Below are 22,092 nucleotides of genomic sequence, written 5' to 3'. Positions count from 1 at the left end.
ATCCAGACAGAATCCAGGACTCGGGTGTCTTATCAGATTGCTTCAGTGACCACTGTATCATAGATTGCATTTGGAAAATTAAAACTCCTCATCTTCCTCCAAAATTGGTTAAAGTTCGGCAAACAAAAACATTAAATATTGATAACTTTATTGAGGATTTGCTTAATATTAATTGGGATAGACTTAACTTAATTCCTTTCATAAATGAAGCTTGGGACTATTTTTCTACTGAGTTACTGAATGTTATTGAAAAACACGCACCACCAACTGTGATCCGTGTAAAAGGTAAACAGATACCGTGGGTAAATGGAGAACTGATTAGTCTGTTCAGACAGAGGGATAAAGCCTGGGAGAAATTCCATCGTACTCAAGATCCTGCTGATCGGGATGCTTACAAACGTTTTAGAAATATCTGCACTACAAGAACTAAAAATGCTAGATCGAACTATTATAAAGATAGTCTATCTAACAATGCTAATAATCCAAAACAATTCTGGAGGCAAATTAACAACCTACTTGGGAAAACTGATTCTGCTTCAACTAATGTGCTTATTAACAATGTGTGTAGAAATGATCCGGCTGTTATCTCTGAGGCATTCTGTCAGCATTTCTCAATATCACCTCCTGTTCAATCTCCTTCTCACTCCATTTCTCATTGTGTTGACATGTCCAGTCGTATTACCTTTTCCTTCAGAATGGTCAATCCGACTGATGTGGAACAGGTCATAAATGAGCTTTCCTCCACCAGTAACGCTGGTCCAGATGGTATTGAAGCAAAGTTTATTAAACTTGCTTCCCATGTGCTTTGTTTTCCCTTGGCTGCTCTTTTAAATCTCTCTTTTAGCACGGCTGAAGTCCCCTTGGCTTGGAAACGTGCAAAAGTTATACCTCTTCACAAAGGAGGAAATTCTAATGATATGAGCAATTATAGACCAATCTCAATCATCAACAGTATTGTCAAAGTATATGAAAAAATCATATTTAATCAACTTTCGGAATACCTAACACTTAATAATATATTATCTCCTTTCCAATCCGGTTTTCGAAAGCACTTCTCCACAACTTCAGCCTTATTAAAATTTACCAATGATATTTTCTCTGGTTTTGATAATAACATGTTAACTGGTGCCTTATTTATCAATCTTACCAAAGCTTTTGATATGGTAGGTTACTATCCGTTATTGGACAAACTTCATTCAATTGGACTAGATAGATCCTCACTCCTTTGGTTGAACTCATACCTTCACCATCGTCAGCAGTGTGTGCTTTTTAATGGCAGCTATTCCAACTTTCTAAGCGTAGACAAAGGCGTTCCACACGGTTCCTCACTTGGTCCCCTCTTATTTTCTATTTTCATTAATGATCCTCCAACTAAATGCATCAACTCTATGCCGATGATACTGTCATTTATTCTTCTAAATCTAACATTGTTGACATTCAGCATTCAATTCAACATGATTTTAATTCTGTTCAATTGTGGTTACAATCCAATAAGCTTCTACTTAATAAATCAAAATCCTATTTTATGTTGTTTCAAAAAAGACTACGTCCTCTAGCTGCAAGTGAAATAAATTTAACTTACCTGGACACGTCACCTATTTCAGCAGCAGAAAAATTCAAATACCTTGGTTTGTGGCTTGACTCCTCACTCTCTTTTAGTGCCCATATACAGTCCATTGTCCACAAAATTTCTTATCGTTTAAAATTACTTTATCTATCAATCAATTGTTTTAGTCTCTCAGTCAGGAAAAAATTATTTCACATCTAATTATCCCGACTCTAGATTATGGTGACATAATTTATCAAAACACTACTCTCACTAACCTCCGACCACTGAATGTTATTTATAATAGCTTGTGTAGGTTTATTCTCCGTTGTCCATTTAGAACTCACCACTGTCTTATGTTTCAGCAACTGTCCTGGCTTCCCCTCTACTCCCGACGTCAACTTCACTGGCTATTGTACATTTTCAAATGTATTAATCTCAGCTACCCAGAATATCTCAAACAATATCTAATTCCTTTTCAGTCTTCTTATAATTTATGTCATGCAGATCAAATCTTTTTTGGTGTTCCAAGAGTTAAAAAAGAAATCGGAAAATATTCATTTAATTACAAGGCACCCTCTGACTGGAACAATCTTCCTCCATCCATTCGCTCTTTAACCTCATTCTTTGCATTTAAAAATGCTTGTTTAGTACATCTCCAACACTCATGTAACTGTTTTTGATTTAATTTGATTTTTTTTCCTGCTTTTTATTTATTATTTTTGTTTCCTTACCTTAAACCAACCTGTAGTAGGTGCATTAAATGTCAATGTTTGTGTGTGTGTGTGGGTGTGTGTGTGTGTCTGCTTGTTGTTTTGTAAATTTTAAGTTTTACTTTGTTTTGACATATGTAAAGTTTGCTCAACTGTATCTGTCGGCATTTGCTTGTTTTGTTGTATGTTGAGGACCCCCTTGAATACGAGATGACACATCTCAAGGGGCTTATCCTCCGAATAAATAAATTGGAAAAATTGGAAAATCACAGGACACTACAAATTTTATTTGGTGGGAGGTACCATTGTCTGCCCTATATGATGACTCCTTTACCTGAATCTGGACCAAACCAAACCAGATTCTGAGGCTTACAGACGAACCAGATCAAAGGAAGAGATGACTGTTGGCATCCTAAATGCCCGTTTCTGGTGTCTGCTTGGCCTCAGGGTCAGTCCTGAGGGAGCCTAATCCCCCACCTGTTAGATGTTAAAAATCACATAATAGCCCCACACAGCTCCAGTGATGATTTGATTTTAATGTCACCCTTTTATAGATATTTTTGTGTTTCATTTTGACTTTGTCCAGAATTCTGGAGCTCTCCTGGTGGTGGTGAGCCCACGGGAGACTAATCCCACGTCGTTCATTCGGGCTTGACCCGACCGGGGCCCGTGGGAGGGGTCTTGGCCACCAGGCGCTTGTCTGCGAGCCCCAATCCCAGGCCTGGTTACAGGGTGGAGCCCTGGTGACACCAATTTGGGCAATCTAACAAAATCTTGGATGGTACTTCTCATAAAAGGGTTCTGAATTGATCTTTGTCTGGCTCATCACCCAGGACCTATCTGCAATGGGAGACCCTACCAGGGGCAGAATCCCTGGACAGCTTAGCTCCTGAGATCACTCGAGCACTCAAACCCCTCCACCACGTTAAGGTGGTGATCCAAAGAGGGGCATTGAAGGTAGTTTGCCCTCTCTCTATGGAGTGCTCCTGCCCCAGGGAAGATCGACAGGCAGATTGGTGCAGCTGTCATGCCATCGCTGTTCCAGACTGTTGTGATAAAGAGGGAGCTGAGACAAAAAGCGAAGCTCTCTATTTAACCCTTGTGCTATCTTAGATGACCCCACCCTTACATTGACATGTTCTCTCTACCATGACAAAGGTGGATAAAGGTGGAAAGATTTCATGTAATCCATGGACACCAGTGAAGATCACAAATCATTGTAGAAAAAAGGTTCAGAGCACTGTCTAGTGGGTCTAGATGACCCAACTCCCAATGTTAAAGTGCCTAGGATAACACAAGAGAAGGTTGCGTCAGGAAGGGCATCCGGCGTAAAACATTTCCAAGTTTACCATGCGACTTGTTCGCTGTGGCGACTCCTGATGGGAAAAGCCGAAAGAGAAAGAAGATTAAATATTTGTCTTCTTAAAAAAAAAACTGAACTCGTCCTCTCAATGTCTGCCCCATTTATCCACAAAGGTGTACGTTTTTTTTCTTCTTCTGATTCAAACCTGTGAATCACAAGAAAAAATCTGTGCTTTGTAACTCTGCAAATTATAGTGAATCACTGATGTAAAAATAAACAAGATTTCTTCTTATAAAAATTATTTTATTTATACAAATTGGGATTGAAATCAACATCACTTAGATGACTTTATTATTAGAAAGTATTTTAATTAAAACATTGAATTATTTTATGCTTTCTATCGATAATCATTTTGGTTTTAATGCTAAACATCAGACAGACATTTGCATTTAGGCAACAAAAGGAACTTATAAGTACAGACATCAAAAATCATCTGTGGTCATGTGTTTTATTGTTGCCTTTAAAATTTCAATTTAATTTCAATTTTATTCATTTCTCAGGGATAGCGCGAATAAAAGCATCACCGCAATGAACCAGAGTTAGCCCGGTGGTCATTTTTATCTATTGTCCCCAAAAGATGTTAAAATTGTCTACCTTAAAAGCAAAAAAGAACAAAAATAAAAACAATTGAAAAGATCAGTATAAGTACAACATACAAGGAAAATGCAATTATTAGACAATGAAAATAAAATACCTATTGATAAAAAAAGGCTACATACATTACAAAACATTAAAATTCATATAAAAGATTCAATATCATAGATAATAGAGGGGATAGGGATATTAAAGTTCCATCTAATGTTAAGGACAACCCCAACTTCCTGTTCTCATTCAGTCTCGCTGCAGCTCAGCATTTGCCTTCAGGCGCCGACCACGCCTGGAAGCACCTGCTCTCACTGATGATCTAAGAGGTGAGCTGGTTCATCTTAAACACATTTAATTACGGTAGGATGTGCACTTCAGGGCCACCGTACCTATTGACTACAAAACACATTTGTTCAAAGATAAAAGCGGAAAAGCAGTTTGAAAAAAATGTCCTTTAGTGCTGAGACTTATTGGAGACTAAAGTATCTTTTTCTCTTATTTTTCGGTTTCCTGCTGTGCAGAGGAACCTGCAATGAAGACAGACATGATGGAGTTGCTTGAATGTAACAATAGGTTTACAGTATTAGGAGAAAAGGCTGAAAAGCTTTGTGACTAGAAGATGGATTGAAGTACATAGAAATATGATGGATAACAAGTTTAAAATTCAGTGTCTATCAATGTTTTCTGCCAAAATGCTGCATATATTTTATAGGCAACATATAGCCCTAACACCCTAACCCTAAGCCCTAACTACTAAAAAACTATATAGTGCAGGACTTTTTAGAGCCCTGAATTTTAAAAGAAATTTGGACACCATGCTCCAAATTTGGCAAACATTGTTCCGACGCAATGCGTTGTGGTCCACATTCGCCGATCTAGTGAGCATGGATGCAGACTGCTTTTTTGCAGAGACTTAAGGGAGATTTCTAAGGCACACGATTTTTTTAGATTTTAGAATTGTAGATTTGGACAGCACTACAAAATGACGAACGCATTACGAAGTCCACTATGTAGTGAGTAGAGAAGGAATTCAGACACAATCAGTTTCTTTTACATTTTTCTGACATTCAAAAGCAGTTCAGAAAATGCAACCAACAGACGTCTCCCTTCTAAATTCTTAGCAAACACTCACTGGCCACAAACAGATTTACCAGATGGGAATTGAACTGCCGACCCTTCAATCATTGGCCGACCTGCTCAATCGCCTCAGTCACCGTCGGTTCCTAGTTCACAGGTCCTGCAAAAGTGTGTGTGAGAGTGGACAAAAATAGTTGAAAATCACTAAATGAAATTTTTTCCCCGGTTTTTGTTAACTCAGTCAGTGAAGATTGTCTGGGTTTAAAAAGAGCCCACACCATTTCCCTTCCTCTACTAGTCTGTAATAATCCATATTTTATTATAACATGTTTGGTTTTTCTAAATGTGGAGCAGAGCATGTAACCTCACAGTTCTGCTTTTGCCTTTTGATTCATTTGTCGGTTTTTATGGAGAGTAAACAACAATTGTAATTCGACGAATGTAATTCGACTCCTTATAGCACGGGACAGCTGAGCTAAAGGAAACAAAGAAGTCCTCTTTGGGACTTGACAGTCTACAGGTCAGGTTCTTTCCTCCATGCATTCATGAAAAGGTGATTGATAAGGAGTGTTAACAGGAATAATTTAATGTCATTGTTTGGTTGACTTCTTCAGCATTGAAATGTTCCTCTTCTTAATTTCTAGAGCAGAAAACTGCTCCATCTGACCTTTGACCTCCACAAACGTCAACTCAGAAAAAGAGGTGAAACTGCTCGAAAATGTCACCAACTGCTGTTAAATGTGGAACACATGAAGACAAAAGCAGAAAGTCGAAAGCAGCCTTGGATTAAGCTCCTCCCACTCACCAACAAACCACCAATCAGGCAAGTTTGTTCTCTGAAAAGAAGAAGACTTTACTAAATGAAAACTAGAATTTCAGATCCAATCCAAAGATGATCTGATGAAAGGTTCTGTGGTTTTGGTGTCAGAGGACATTTTTCTGTGATCACACAGCTGTTGCTGCCCGACAGCTTTCATTCTGGAGAATCTGTGTGAGTTTGGACAGAATCCTTCATCATTCATTTCAATGCTTTGCTGCCCTCTAGTGACAAAAATAGAAACTGCAGCCCAGATTTCTTCATTTCTGTCTGATCTTAGGTTAATAGAGTTTGTGAAGTATTTTTTCTAGACAAATTGATTTAATAGAAACCTAAAGTAAAAACAGATGACATGATATTCCGGACACTTCCTGGGTTCAGTTGTAGCAAACAAAAGACTCACAACGCTGCATTTGAGGGAGTTGAAGTCCTGAATTTAAACAGAAAGACCACAGAGTTTTATAAAGTCTCATTTTATCAATAACTCTTATTATCCATAACAAGCAAAAAAAAACACAACCACCTGTGCTCTGATCTGTTAGAAGCATTGATGTCTATTAGAAGTTAGAAGGGAGACATCTGCTGGTTTTATTTGAGAACTGCATGTAAGGATCAGAAGTGTTGTTTGGGCCTGAATGCTGCCTGTAAATGTTCATCTTTCACACTTGGGATTTATTTTCGTTTCTGCACATTCCCAGATGGGAATCTAACATGTGGAATGACTGGAAAATGACCTGATGTAACTATTAAAGACATCTGACCAAATCCCTTTCTGCTGAGCTTGAAGCATCAAACAAGAGCTGGTGCGTTCAGGGAAGCAAAACCTTAATTATAAGCAGCATATTCGTATTAAAAAAATGCAGTTTCTCTATAGAAAAATCATTTTAAAGATTTATTGTATGGTATCTTTCACTAACAAATACTGTATCTCCTACATTCCCAACCTTCAACCTCATACTAACATTTATTTTTCACATCATCTGTGTAGCGCTATAATTACAGTCATCACTGCAAGGAAAACAACAATAAACATTGTAACTCTCAGACCTGCAAAATAAGAACCCATTATTGATCTTTTTATATAAACCAGATGTACTATGATATTTATTAGACAGTTGTTTAGAAAAAAGGTTAAATGTTTTTATAGTCTCAACATAAATTAATTAACTGTGATTTTATTATTCTCTCCCTTTTATGGGGGAGATGGAATATATGCAGTAATAGATAGATAGATAGATAGATAGATAGATAGATAGATAGATAGATAGATAGATAGATAGATAGATAGATAGATAGATAGATAGATAGATAGATAGATAGATAGATAGATAGATAGATAGATAGATAGATAGATAGATAGATAGATAGATAGATAGATAGATAGATAGATAGATAGATAGATAGATAGATAGATAGATAGATAGATATAAACTTTATTAATCTCCCAAAGGAGAAATTCAGGTGTCCGGTAGCAAAACACACAACCACACACAACAAACAACAGTAAAAAGACAGTTCACAAAATAATATCAGTTCATATCAGGCAGGTTCATTAAACAGCCTGATAGCTGTAGGGACAAATGAGTTCTTAAAGCGCTCTGTCCTGCAGCGCAGTGAAAGGAGTCTATTACTCCGTGTGCTCCTCTGACCAGACATTGTGTTGTGCAAAGGATGTCTGGGATTGTCCAGGATGCTCTGAGTCAAAGCCCTCATCCTTTTCTGCAGCACAGATCCCAGAGAGTCCACCCTCCTCCCGATCACAGATGCACATCTCTTAATCAGTTTGTCCAATCGAGTGCAATCCCTCGTGGTCATACTGCCACCCCAGCAGACAACCCCATGGAAGACAGCACTCGCCACAACCGACTGATAAAAGAGGAGCAACATGTCAGTACATACATCAAAGGACCTCAGCTTTCTCAGAAAGAACAGTCTACTCTGCCCTTTCTTATACAGAGCATGAGCCTGCTCCGACCAGTCCAGTTTGTGGTCAAGGTGCACACCCAAGTATTTGGTGTCACGAACAGGATCTACATTACATTGGAAACCCAGATTTAGTGCAGGAATATTGATTTGTAGTCATAGCTTCAACATGTCGGAGTTGGAGGGTTTAAAGAAGGATTTTGCTGATTTACAAAGGAGGCTCGTAGAGCAGGCAGGTGCCTTGGAACAGGCTAGGAATGAACAAAGAGAAGCTCTCTCCCTTGCCAAGGCAGTTATTGATCAGCAGGCTACAGCATTGAGAGCACCAGCTGCGGTCGTCATCCATAGAGACCGTAAACTGCCAGACTTTGGGGGTGGATCAGTAAGAGGCGGGGATGAATCTGTTGAGGAATGGATTGCCGAAATGAAGTCAGCTTTTCGAGTGATGAAAACACCCCATGACGATAGAGTTGAGCTGGTTAAGCAACACCTGAAGGGTGAAGCGAAGGCACAGGAGTTAAAGGGACTGACAGGTGTGGGCAGGGACCTGCATTACTGTTAGTCGACCAGAGCAAGCTTAATATTTGTACCCCTATTAGTTAGGATTTCAATCCTTTACATTTGGCATATTGGCAAAATGCATGCATTTTGAAAATATTTATTTATGTATTTATAAAATTATTACTTTTCTTTTTATTATTTTACATATTTAACGCTTTAAAATGTGCTAATCTAAAAGTTATTGAAATTTAGTCAACTTCTTTATTGGTATATTTCACCTTAATAGTTATTTCACAGTTATTGCTTTTTGTTGTTTACTACAGTTTAATATTTAATCTTAATGATTTTACAGTCTCTTCGATTTTCAATTTTTGCTTCTTTGTTTAATTAAGAAATGTCTTTGTACATTACTATAGTTTAAGAATACATTAAGACAGTCTGTTTAGCTTTAAATACATTTTTAGTCAAATCTAAACTGTAATTTTTTTTCCAATAAACTTTATTGCACAAGTTTCTATCTTATAGAGATTCACATTCAGTTATGCAATAAGAGAACAATTGCAACTATCATAATATATATTTTTGTCACTTCACATTTCCTGATACAAAACTGGTTTTAAGAATATCTGAAACATTTTGAACCATACTGAGATCCAGTTTACACGTTTCTTTTTAAATAAAGTTTCTGCACGTGACCCGGAAGTAGCAGGCTAGCAGCGTTAGCTTGTGTTCAGAAGACGGTGTTGTTTTGGCAGGACATTTGTGAGGCTTATAAAGCGATACATGGTTCAATTCAGAACAATTATCTTTGTTGGAAAGACAACGTGGATTGCTGTGATTGAGAGACTAGCAGATGATCGGAGCTGCAGTGAAGAGAACGGCGGTGTTTGTGGGAGTTGGAGCTGAAGATTCGGAGCAGCTGCAGCAACCATGCCTTCCCTCCAGCCTCTGAGAGAGTTGATCAGCGAGCGACTAGCTGCTGCTGCTGAAGAAATCTTCCGACTCTGTGAAGGAACCATCGTCCAGTACGAGGAGGAGCTCTGTCGTCAGCGCAGACTGCTGGATGTCGCCTGGAAACCACAGCTGCAGGTCCAAGCTATAGGTATGTATTCAACAAAGGAGATAAAACCTTCATCTTCCAGAACATTCGGGCCCAGCCCCAGGTTCTAGTGAACCGGTGACTGATTCTGTTGGAAGATTCTGGTCCGCCATCTTGAAGCGGTAAACAGCTGTAGTTGTTTGATAGTTTCTTTCATTCAATCCGGTTATCAGACGTTTAAGAGTCAGACGCATGCGTGGTAAGGGAGTGGTGACATCATCTGCTGCCACTCGGCAGCAGCCTACCTGTCTGTCCTGCTTCGTGCGCGTGAGTCAGTGTGCAGCTGACTACTTGAGAGGAGAACCCCCTTAAGGTCTTTGACGCGCAGACGTTGATGATGCGCCAATTAACGCACAACAAGCTGTATGGGAAGCGAAAACGGTCACAAATCTCAAAGAAAAGCTGCGTAAAGAAAGGCGTTTGGGCCATCAAAAACGCCGCCTTTAATGTGCGATTTAAAAGTAGCACAAGTGTTTTATTGCGTCCTAAAAGTCGTTTTAGCGTGTTCAAAACCGCACGTTCAAAGCGTGTTTTTGTTGCCTCATATAGTGACATGAAAATGGCCATAATTTGTTAATAAATGGTTAAAGCTATTTACGTTGGACTCCGTAGTCTAATGGTACGAGCCTAGACATTATACGTTTTTCACATACGGGAACTGTGAGTTCGACTCCAGAGCTCACTCAGCGGATATATCTTTTCTTTTGCAAAAATAATTGTAATTGGTGTTTCTGTTTTTCCACTTCTTCTTCTTTTTTCTGATCTTTAAACAAATTTTTGTTTTATTGATAAACTATTAAAAATATCCAAACAAGCTTTCTTCGTTGCTCAGAATAAAAAAATCACTGTAGTTATTAAAAATGCCAAACTAACATTCTGTTACAACAGAAGTACTTTATTCCTATTTAAAATTGTTAAAAATCAAAACAAACAGAAAAACAATACACTGTGTGATCCTATGGAGAGAAATTAGACTCAGTCGGATTTGTGCGTGCGTAATTCTTGATTTGTGTGTAAATTAGGATTTGTCTATGCATATTCTTGCTTTGTGCGTGCGTAAATTAGGATTTGTGCATAAATTTGGATTTGTGCGTGATTTGTGTACAAGTTAAAAAAATATAAAATGAAAAAAATACAAAATGCAAAATACGTATGCACAAATTAAGATGATGACAACTTGAAACTACTTACACACACACATCTTTAAAAAACACGCACGAATCCCCTTGTTACGCACACACAAAGCCAAAGTTACGCACGGATCTACCGTGAGACTGTTTTCACGTCTCACAAATTCGTCCGTAAATGCTGCGTTTAAATACCAGTGGAATGCTCGGTCATTAGAATTTTCCTATCAGCCTTCCCTTCTAAACGTATCCAGACAATGACTCAATCAATACATGAAGACAGTAGATGTTAGTGTTGAACATAGAGGCTACTTACTTCGGGGCGCTGACCACCGAGATGGGCCGCCATTCTTCCTGTGACTCCCTCAGTCTGACTGCCTTTGATTTTTCCGGGGGGGAAAAACAGTGCCCCCTACTGGTCGTTCCTGTTACGCATTTTGTATCAATTCGGTGTCTCGGAGAATAATATACTTTTAATAAATATATTAGCGTTTAAAAGTGAACGTCATATTCTCAGATAATAATTTTTATTTTCCTTTAAAGTTTTTTTAAGCCGTGCTACACCCACTGAAGGAAATACGTTTAGAAGGGAAGGCTGATAGGAAAATTCTAATGACCGAGCATTCCACTGGTATTTAAACGCAGCACTTACAGACGAATTTGTGAGACGTGAAAACAGTCTCACGGTAGATCCGTGCGTAATTTGGCTTTGTGTGTGCGTAACAAGGGATTCGTGCGTGTTTTTTAAAGATGTGTGTGTGTAAGTAGTTTCAAGTTGTTGTCATCTTAATTTGTGCATACGTAAATTGCATTTTGTATTTTTTTCATTTTATATTTTTTTAACTTATACACAAAACGTATTATGTGAGTAAAAAATCACACACAAATCCAAATTTATGCACAAATCCTAATTTACGCACGCACAAAGCAAGAATATGCATACACAAATCCTACTTTACGCACAAATCAAGAAGTACGCACGCACAAATCCGACTGAGTCTAATTTCTCTCCATTAGATCCTGCCCACTCCAGTTCCTCTCTGAAAGGAGGTCATACAAAAAATACGCGGCATGCTAGCTTTAAACTTTATACAGGCTCTGTAACACATTTAACACTCACATTTTTCTCATACATACCTGGTAACAAAGAAACAGAAAACAAAACACTGTGTGATCCTGCCCACTCCAGTTCCTATACAAACAAAACAAACCAAAATTTAAGTTTTAACAGTGAATCCCCAAAATATCTCTCCTAAACCATCAATCCCTTTTAATCATCACATCACAAGTTAGAAACACATATATTGCTGTAATTATACAAATACAATTTAAAACCAAAAAGGGCAATAAACAATAGGATGGATTGGGATAATAAAATGATTTTAGAATGATGGCACCCACCTCTCTGACAGGAGGTCATACAAAAGGGGTGGGGAAGAGTAGCCTTTGGAATATATCACTCAAAAGACCTGGAAGAAGAAGAAGAAGAAAGGAAGGAGGGGCTATGACCAGGAGTGTAATGCAGCAGTTTGTCGGAGATCCCTCAGGTATGGTAACCCTTGAACAGATTTTGTGCTATTGTAAAATAAGATAAAAGCTGTCCTGGTTACACAATCTCTGAAGTGGTGACTGTAAATTATATTAGCCTTGTAATTTTCTTAATCATAGGTACCTAGGTTCGAATCCCACGGCCGTAATCTTGATGCACAGCTTCGGCCTTTCATTTTTTCTTTATTTTTATGCTAAATTCATGTGAAGAATTAAAAATGCAGTGTTTCCCCGCTTATTTCCGTTTCAATATTAGCAGTTTCATGTATTTATATATAATTCTTCAGTCACCGCACTCCTCCGGTTCATCACAAAAACTCAGACAACTCATGGCGGCACTTATATGAGACTTTTGCATCCGAAGGAGATGCCACAGAAATGTAGAGCACGCCGGTCCGTCGGCTTCCTTGCTTGCGGCTAAAAAACATTTCACAGCAAGCGGTTTCTGTATCGCTTTAACGGAAGTTTTTGCCCCTGCATGGAGAAATGGCATCAGCTGACTCAGAATTGGCCGGAAAATATCCTGAAACGCTGGAAAAAAAAGAATCGGGGGGAGTAATTATCATCCGGATAAATGAATCACGGATGAAACCGGCCTCTCAAAACCCTCCAAACATGCTGCTGCCAGACCGACGCGCCACGTCTGAACACGGATACCGTCATGTTGGAGCCAGACATCATCAGTAAGCAGCGATAGATTTGAAACCTGTCAATCAAACAATTTGAGCGCTTGACGTGGGGACCAGCAGGGATCACATGCCTTTGATGCATCTGATTGGTCAGTTTAAAATGTGACTAACTTGCACTTCAGAAATAATATCAGGATAAAAGTATTAGGAAGAACATGTTAAAATTAGAATCAGAGGAAGAATGGTTAGTCTGACAAATAGAATGACAGAGTAAAAGCCGTTTATTTCTTTATAGAAGTCTATGGGATTTTGGCTTCTTGAAACCAGTGGGTACTTCCTGTTTGGAACGCTAAGGGGGGATGAGTCACTCAGTCCAGTCCTTTTATGTAGTCAATGGGCACACAGAGTCAGAGAGTTCATGGTTTATAATTGTCTAATCTACATTCCTAATTTACAAGGTAGAAATGCCCTAACTTGTCATTTAAAAAGATAAAGCACTCAATCATTATAGTTTTTACTTAGTGTTCTGATGTGTTTTTACCTATTCTCCCAAATACTCTTAGATCTTTTCAATATAATCCTAATTATATACGATTAATATCCAAGCAGTCAAAATGATCGCTATGGTAATTCTATTAGTTTTGGAATTCCGGGACACCGAGTGTTAATCGAATAGATTTATTGGTGTTAACTATGTAATCCTAAAAATAAACTAATGTCTAAAAAGAAAAGACATTCTAAGGATGTTTAACATCTGCAGAATTGTCCTGTTCATGTTCATCTTCTACTGTTCAGTCCCTTTCGGGGTCATGGGGCTGCTGGAGCCTATTCCGGCCACTTGCAGGCAAAGGCAAGGGGCACCCTGGACAGGTCACCATTCTGTCGCAGGGCCGCAATCACACACCCATTCAAACTCAGAATTGTCCTGATGTTTTTAATTATTACTCAAAGTAATGTGTTTTAATTCATTAAGTGAAAAAGGTTAGCTGATCTCTGGAGTAAACAACACGACTATGGAGTTGCTGAGCGACAGAGAATAATAAGTAAAAATATAACAAAACACCTCCAAGATTCACTTAACTTCAAAAGAAACAAATAATTTGTGATAAAAAAAGAAACACTTCATGGATCGTGTGAAAACGGCATACGTCGAGATCAAAGGCTGATTAAAAATCAATAAAGAAGTTCTTTTAAGAAGAAAAGGAACCAATAACTAATTTTATCCTCTGTTTTAATTATACTGTGACTTACCGTAATTTCCGGGTTATAGAGCGCACCCGATTACAAGCTGCACCCACCCATTTTCACGTATTAAACTTCTTTTTTAAATACATAAGCCGCAACAGTGTACAAGCCGCATGCATTAAGCAACATCGTCAGCCTGACAAATCACATCCTGACTCCCAGACTGAGTGCAATTTTTAACCACACTGTGGGAGGAGTCAGCTCATGTGTATGAATACACCCACATCTGCCAAACAGCCTGCAGCTGAATTCTGTTCACAAGTTCCTCAGTTATGGTTTTTTCTAATTTTTTTTAAAAGTTTTTTTTACTTATTGACAATCTAGGTATCATACATAAAATTACAAACAGTAACCATATAATCAACATTACCTCCCTCAGTTATGATGAGGAAATTTACATCCGCGATCCCCCATTTCCCATGAGTCTTAGGGGCTAAAGGCGGGTCTAACCCCCCGCTCGCCACACCGTTGTCAGTGTTTAAAGAATGAGCAGCAGTGGATGGAGGGGAGAACGGGAGAGCATCTCTCCTTCCACTTGTGTCGCGGCAGCATTATGGTACTAACAGGGCTGGTTAAAAAAACACACCAGTAAAATAATTCAGCGGTGGCTGAAAATCGCGCACCTCTGCGCGATACGCGCGCCTCAGCGCGGCGCGTGCGTCAGAAGTTTCCTTCCACAACAAACACTGTTGCTCCGTGGACGCCTCTGCGCTCTACGCTCGCCAAGCGGGCTCTTTGCTTCCCATTCCTATCTTCTCCGACACCCCTGGCCAGGGCGGCTCCAGGGAGAAGCGCTTTGTCCCCATTGCGCCGGTGGAAGGAGCAAATCGTGTCTGTGCAGAGCAATCTGACTTAATACTGTATGTTTTGTGTATGAGGGGAGGATGAGTTGTTACGTGTGGGAGCCATCAGACTGCCATCGGCCCCCCAGCTCTATGTGAACGAGCAGCAGGAGAACATGTCTCCAGCTCACACGACGACTGTGGGGCGGTGTGAGCTTTTCAATGCAAAATTCCGCTCAGTCCTTAGAAACTGTTCAAACAATCATGTCGATTTGTGTTTCCTGTCGTGTCCCGACAAAATAAAGGCTGATGTTATTCCCACATATTTACGTGTAGCCAAGGTGCAGACTGTAGCTTTTCCCGCATGGATTCATGTTCATCCAGGCTAAATGTTGTTAGCGCCTGTTAGCCTTCACCTAACCGTACGTTGTGCCAGAAAAAAGCACTGACCACACAGATTAAAAATAAAATGATGAGCGAACAGGCGCTTCTTAATAACCGTAACATAACTATAATAAATGTACGTTTAGAAGATCCTCTCGTATATTACGGAGCTGCTAATAGATGGGCTAGTGTCACTGTGACTCTGAGGTAAATTCACTCCTGGTCCATCTGCGCTGTTCTCTCCGTCACGCTGCTGACCGGCTTTTCCAAACCCGTTGGTGATGGTGGATTTTTTCACGCTGCTTTTAACGATTGCTTTTAACTTGGAAGCTTCATCATATTGTAGTGACGATCACGTGCACGTTGGGTCTAATGGCACCAAAGGATTCTGGGATGCAGCTGGTGCATGCGTGTTTCCTTTTGTTGAACCATGACTGAATTGTCTAAGACCTGAAGTCAAGTCCATGCTGTTTGGCTGCTAAGATGTGTGTTGAAAAACAAATGACTTGTTGCTTGGAGTTGGTTTAAGCATCCAACCCGTGCTCTGAGACCGGAAAAATGTTCATGGCGGCCGCCAAATAAATCCGTAAATAAGCCGCGTCACTGAATAAGCCGCAGGGCTGTGAGCACAGGACCAAAGTAGCGGCTTATAGTCCGGAAATTACGGTATTTTCTAATTGCATTTATCGTATACATTTATTGAATAGACTGCTTTAAGTTTTTCTGTGTAAAGGTTATAAATATGCTTGGCCGGTATTTTTAGTTTTTCTTCTATAAATACCAGCCAACTTGACTGGAAAGTCAAAAATGTAATTTTGGCCACTGCTTATGTCACTGTAGTCGTTAGTGAAGCATTAGTCCAAGCCGCCCATTTGGCTAGATACAAGCTGTCTATTGGAGGAAAATTGGCAAACCTGTACAAGGAATGCAAGGAGCACACATTTACCAGGTGAACAGCACTTACAGAGCCTTTTTGCTACAATAAATGGATTTGAAGTGATATTAAGAGTTTAGTTGATATGTTAGCATGTCCTTTAGCTACGGTTATCGGAATAATTGTTGATGTGCCTCCTAGACATCTCTGCCTCTGCCTTTCACTCTCTGTTGGATCGTTGCACTGCAAGCGTTCAGTCAATTCACCTGCTCTTGTCTCCGCCAGCTTGTCTATCTGTCTGCTCGCCATTCAGCCTGGCTTCCCGTTAACCTGCTCAGCCATTCTCTGACGACGGTTCCATGGTGGACTAGTGCTCACAGATATGTCATGAGGCACAGGGCTCCCAAAAATTTGAGTACAAATAGACGCAATGCCTAAGATTGCTGATTTGCGATCTTTATAAATTTGGTAGAGTGTAGTAAAAGGATGTCCCGATCCGATCAGATCATCGGAAATCGGGCCCAATCCCGTGGTTTCTGACTTAATCTGAATCGAAACAACGGAGACGGATCACGATATTTAATTGTTGTAAAGCGCAGCGGTCTACAGCAGCAATTTGAACGGGAGGCTAAACAGTTCGGTGAAGTTAGCAAGTTGTTCACCCTCTGACTTCAGGGCTCCAAAACTGTGAATAAACGTTTAAAACTGACAGCTAGAGTCCCTCGCTTTATGACTTAATGCAGGGCAGCCGTTTAGCTCGGCGGTAGAGCAGGTCGTCCAACAACCGAAGACTTGGCGGATCAATCCCCGCTCTCCTCAGCCAGCTGCCCCCCCCCCGGAGCCAATGGCGCTCACCCTCTGCCTACAGGAGAGTGTAGTGAGGCCTTGCAGAGTGCAGGCTCCAGGCTAAGGAGATTAAAAGAAAGAAAAACTAAATACATAATCTGTCAAAAACAACCAAAACTACTACATTGTTACACTTATATGATTTAGTTGTGACAACTCATCACATTTATGCTACAACAACAATTTCAGAAGAATGTCCCTGCTTTTTTTTCTTATGGAGAAATGGATCAGAATTATTTACTGTCATTACAACTGAAAAAAAAAAAGCTCACTGGTTAAAGACGGAGCATCGGCTTTCTCCTGCAACAGTGCGGGGCGGTCTCTGACTGATTTCATAAACCCACACGGAGATGTGACTGGTGCTCTTTGATGCTTTTTTAGAGCTCTTCAAAATGAATAAACCGGATCTCTCTCCCCTCCCACACACGTTTGGAGCTTTGGGTTAACACACTTTTGGACACAGAAATGTTTTATAGGTTTTGGGTTGTACCTGCAGCCAGATATTTGTATTTTTATAATGTGTGCAAGTTACAAGACAGAATTTACAATTACAAAATGTAAGCTAGAGGTAACAAGACTATGGAATCATTTCTGTTGCATAATTGCATAACCTCCCTCTTGGAAATGCTGACTGTCATTGTATTATTATTGGATTTTTCCAGGTGGATGTGAAAATGAAAATGTAATCCCCTCTTTGCATTATCGCTTTAATTATGTCCCAGAATGAGCGGTGTTTAAGTAGAAAATGAAAAAGCATTTTGATGGATTTATTTTATTTTTGAGTCAATTGATGCAGTTAGATTATGAAATTAAAAAAAAAAGCATTTCTGTTCATCCATTTTAATTGTAAAACAGATATTTCTAATTGAATTCTCAATTATCATTTTAATGAAGTGACATTGAGCAACGTTCAAGAAAAAGCTATTTGGCAGATTGATTGTTTTATTTTAATTTTGAGTCAATGAACGCAGCCTCTTTTTGAAAAAGAAAAAGCATTTCTCGTACTGACTTTTATTTTTAATTATGCAACAGAAATGCTTCCATACAAGATGAAAGTTACAAGTACAAAACAAAAGTCTGAATTCTAGTTCCATATGTGGGGAAAGCTCAAACAGACAGCTCAAACAAGAAAATCCAAGAATTTGAAGGGACCTGAGGTTTTGTGCTTCTTTACCATTAGAGAAAATCGTTATGACAGCAATGTGCTGTGTCTTCATTTACTATCTTCTTGTCATTTTTTTGCTAGAGCTGTAGTCGGCTAAACTTTGAAAATGTAAAAGGTTCCTTGAGCAGTTGTTGGACCTGTTAAAGACTAAAATCACATTTTACTGTCTTTATTTTAAATGAAAACTAAGAAGTTACATTTTTTAATCAAGATTTAAAACTGCAGGCTTCCTACGACGGAGGATTAGGGCCACCAAAAAAAAAAAAAAAAAAGTAAAATTACGAGATTTTATCTTGTAAATTTAGGAGATAAAAAAAGATTAAAGTGGAGGTAAGCATACAGAGCAGCAAGTGAACGCCGTACAGCAGCAGAGCAGACCGACTAAACTCAATTGAACAGGTGAGGTGGATGTTTATTGATAACGTTCCTAATGTTTGGAAGCTCATTTGTTTGAGTTACGATTTATCAATGTTTTATTCATTGATAGGTGGTTTGCAGGATCTCTGCATCCCGATGAAGCCGTCGGTATCCCTGCAGATGTCCACCGGAATCCTTTCTTCCTCCACCAAAGACCAGATCTCTACGTTTGTGTGACGCTTCCGTCTGAGGAGGAGCACTTTTTGGCTTTTTCAACAATCTAATGCTAATAAAACAGACTATTTTCATTCCTCTTTGTTGTTTTATGTTGAAACGGAGGTTTCATCTGATCTGCAGGAGGGGGCGTATGTAACACTGTTTACCTCCGCATTGGTGTTCGGATGACAGGTTCATGATGTAAGGAGACAAATGAACTTCAGGTTATGTGAATGAAAAGCAAAATAAAGGCTGCAGTGGTTCTTTTCACCCAAACGTGTCTCTGAACTCCTTATTTTATATATGAAACTCCGCTTTACTGACTCTGACAATAATCTGATTTTGAGTCATCAAAAGGTTTAGAATCTCTTTGTTTTAAACCTATAATAATAAGGAAATAAAGCTTCACAAAACGCTCCACATATGTCATTTTCAAGCTAGGCTCCGATAAACGGAAAACTTCGGTGTTTTCTCCTTGTTAATCTATGACTTTTTTCTCGCAAATTTACGAGATAAAATCTCGTAATTTTACTTTTTTTTTTTGGTGGCCCTAAAAGTCTGTCGTAGGCTTCCAGATTGAGGTGATTGTTTTGTTTTTACAGTTAGTCGACCATATGCAGAGTTCTGTAAAAACAACTAAAACGTCTCCTTCTTGTGTTTGTGCCCTTGCAGTCCTCCCCCAATATTATGTGACTGAAGAGGAGGATCAGCGCAACAAGCAGAGGAACTTCAGAGCGGAACAGGAGGAACCAGAACCTCCAAAGATTAAAGAGCAACAGGATGAAACAGAACCTTTGGAGATTAAAGAGGAACAAGAAGAACTCTGCATCAGTCAGGATGAAGATCAGCTTGATCTGAAGCAGGAGACTGATACATGGATGGGATTTCCTACTTATGAGGAAAATGAGAACAGTGAAGCAGAACAGCAGAGCTTTAATGTAACTGATAATCAGGATGAAGAACCGTCATCAACAGATGAAGAGACAGACCCACAGAACAGAAAAAAGCAGAGGAAGAGAAGAAACAGAAGTCATGTCCAAAGTGTGGGCAGCTCTCGCATGTCAGAAAGTCAGTGGGACTCTGGTAAAAGCTCAAGAATTGCTCATAATCTGCACACGAGAACTGAGGCTAATAAAAGACCGTATATCTGTAAAGTATGTGGTAAAAGTGTCAGGTGCTGGTCTCAGCTCAGATATCACATGAGAACACACACAGGCGAAAAGCCTTTTTCTTGTAATGAATGCGATAAAAGTTTTAGTCAAGTATCTCATCTGAAAACACACATCCGGACTCACACAGGCGAAAAGCCTTTTTCCTGTAAAGAATGCGATTCAAGTTTTAGTCAAATATCTAGTCTGAAAAGACACATGAGAACTCACACAGGAGAAAAGCCCTTTTCCTGTGAGGAATGTAATAGAAGTTTTAGTGAAAAATATGATCTCAAAAAACACATGAGAACTCACACAGGAGAGAAGCCTTTTTCTTGCGAATGTGGTAAACGTTTTAGTAAAAATTCCACTCTAAAGAGACACGTCAGGACTCACACAGGAGAAAAACCTTTTCCTTGTCAAGTATGTCATAAGTGTTTTATACAAAAATCGAATCTCATAACTCACATGAAAACTCACATAAGAGAGAAGCCTTTCTCTTGCCATACATTTCATAAAGAGTAGATCTCAATAATCTCAGAAAACACTGGAAAACTCATCACAGAGGACACGTGCAGTAAAAGACAATAAGGGTTTATGTAGAAAAGGTGACATTTTAGTGTTTTTTAAAGTTTTTCTACCATCCCAGATTGCCAAAGGTAACCACATCTGTTTCAGTGACCATGTTTGATCAACCCCCAAAGTCTCCTGATCTGAACCCGATGGAAAAATCTATGAACTGTTATAAAGAGGAAGCTGAGACACCAGACCCAACAATGAAGATGGCCTGAAGTCAGCTATCGAAGCAGCCTGAGCTGTGTACATACACAGAACCGCAGGCTGATGCCATCCATAGCACAGTGTATTGGTGCAGTAATTCAATTAGTAGCTCCAAGTGAATATTGCAACATCCTTACTTTAAACGTTGCAATATATTTTAGTTTTTTAAAGACACAAGTTTTTAGGTTTTCGTCATCTATAATCCACAATCATCAATATCCGAGGAATAAAAGATTTAAAACACTTTCATATATGTATAATGATTCTATATTATAAATTTCCCTTTTATAAATGACCGACATAAATATTACACTTGTAATTAAATTACTTTATATGTACTTGAATTGTAACTATTAGATCATCTGACTTTTCCCAGTGTAAAGATACAATTAGTTTCTGTCTTGGCATTTTTCATTTATGAAATTGGATTTGAGGAAAAATTCAAAAGAAATGTTCAATTTTTGATGGTTTATTAGTAGAATTTTGTAATATTATTATGCAGCTGTTTAGTCAACCAGTATGGTTGAAGTTTATGAGCATATTGTCTAAGTCTGTGCGTTACCATGACAACACTGGAAATGCACTTTATGCATCTTTACTTCTAAAAATGAATTTTTCATTTAATATTATCGGTGTACATTTTATTTACCTCAAGTGTATGTACACTTGTATATTTTTTGTTCTATATAAAAAGTAGTGACTGCACTCTAGATTTTGATGAGTTGGGATCAAATTTCTGTTGTGAGAAAAGCAATTTTCTAAAAATGTACGTGTTTTTGGTGTTTTTAACATGTTCTTGTAGCATTTTTCTCATGATTGATGACGTATATAAAAAACTTTCTGATTAAAATGGCGTTTCTGAGTATTTCATGACTCAATTGTGGTGGATCAGGAGCTGATGTAAACTTGCTGGACAAGAAAGGAAATGTCCAGCATTTCTTTACTCCAAGCTGCAGGGTAGCCCCTTCTTGCTGAACCTGCTCTGTGTAGTGTCAACATCTGATGATGTGAAACTGCTTCTTCAGTCAGATATCAGCCAGTTCAGAGCAGGAGCTCCCTCCTCCCCTTCTTCTTCAGCTCAGCCACTATTCTTCGATCATGGAAACCATCACAACCATGATGGGGTGATCGATGCACCTGCATCAAACAGGACTGCTAATTATACATTGAACAATGGATGGATGGTCCTGAAAGGCGGCAAAGTTGTCCCACATTTCCTAATCAGTCCAGGTGTCATGACGCCTGACTGTAATCGTCCTTTAAAACTGTACACTGATTCCCTTGCTTGAGTCAGTAGGTGCTTTGTTGACACAGGACAGAGATGACTTGAAGGTGGTGGCATTTGCAAGTCAGTCATTTACTTACAC

The 22,092-nt window shown here is 39.1% G+C and overlaps 2 protein-coding genes and 1 long non-coding RNA gene across 3 annotated transcripts in view; 2 read left to right on the top strand and 1 right to left on the bottom strand.

Annotated features, from left to right (window-relative positions):
* The window catches only part of LOC105355408 (NACHT, LRR and PYD domains-containing protein 12-like), a 768,227-nt gene that overhangs the window by 46,741 nt on the left and 699,394 nt on the right, over positions 1 to 22,092 (top strand). The window lies entirely within an intron of this gene.
* Positions 3,849 to 7,336, bottom strand: LOC110016687. Its single transcript, XR_002292018.1, has 2 exons — positions 5,340 to 7,336; positions 3,849 to 4,734 (listed from the first exon to the last, which is right to left on the bottom strand). It is a non-coding gene; the product is annotated as an uncharacterized LOC110016687 (long non-coding RNA).
* LOC105355392 (gastrula zinc finger protein XlCGF57.1) lies at positions 8,408 to 21,575 on the top strand. Its single transcript, XM_020709933.2, has 2 exons — positions 8,408 to 9,627; positions 19,470 to 21,575. Exons 1-2 carry the CDS (start codon positions 9,456 to 9,458, stop codon positions 20,468 to 20,470), a joined length of 1,173 nt encoding a protein of 390 aa, XP_020565592.1. The 5' UTR covers positions 8,408 to 9,455; the 3' UTR covers positions 20,471 to 21,575.

The sequence above is a fragment of the Oryzias latipes genome, chromosome 2 (genome assembly GCF_002234675.1).
Source record: "Oryzias latipes chromosome 2, ASM223467v1".
Classification (NCBI taxonomy): domain Eukaryota; kingdom Metazoa; phylum Chordata; class Actinopteri; order Beloniformes; family Adrianichthyidae; genus Oryzias; species Oryzias latipes.
The sequence above is the reverse complement of the archived record's forward strand: the minus strand, read 5'-3'. Positions and strand labels throughout refer to the sequence as shown.

Excerpts from the sequence above, each read along its gene's own strand:
- LOC105355392 (XM_020709933.2), top strand. The coding sequence starts at position 9,456 with ATGCCTTCCCTCCAGCCTCTGAGAGAGTTGATCAGCGAGCGACTAGCT. Across the intron at positions 9,628-19,469 it reads GCTGCAGGTCCAAGCTATAG|TCCTCCCCCAATATTATGTG; the intron begins GTATGTATTCAA and ends GTGCCCTTGCAG.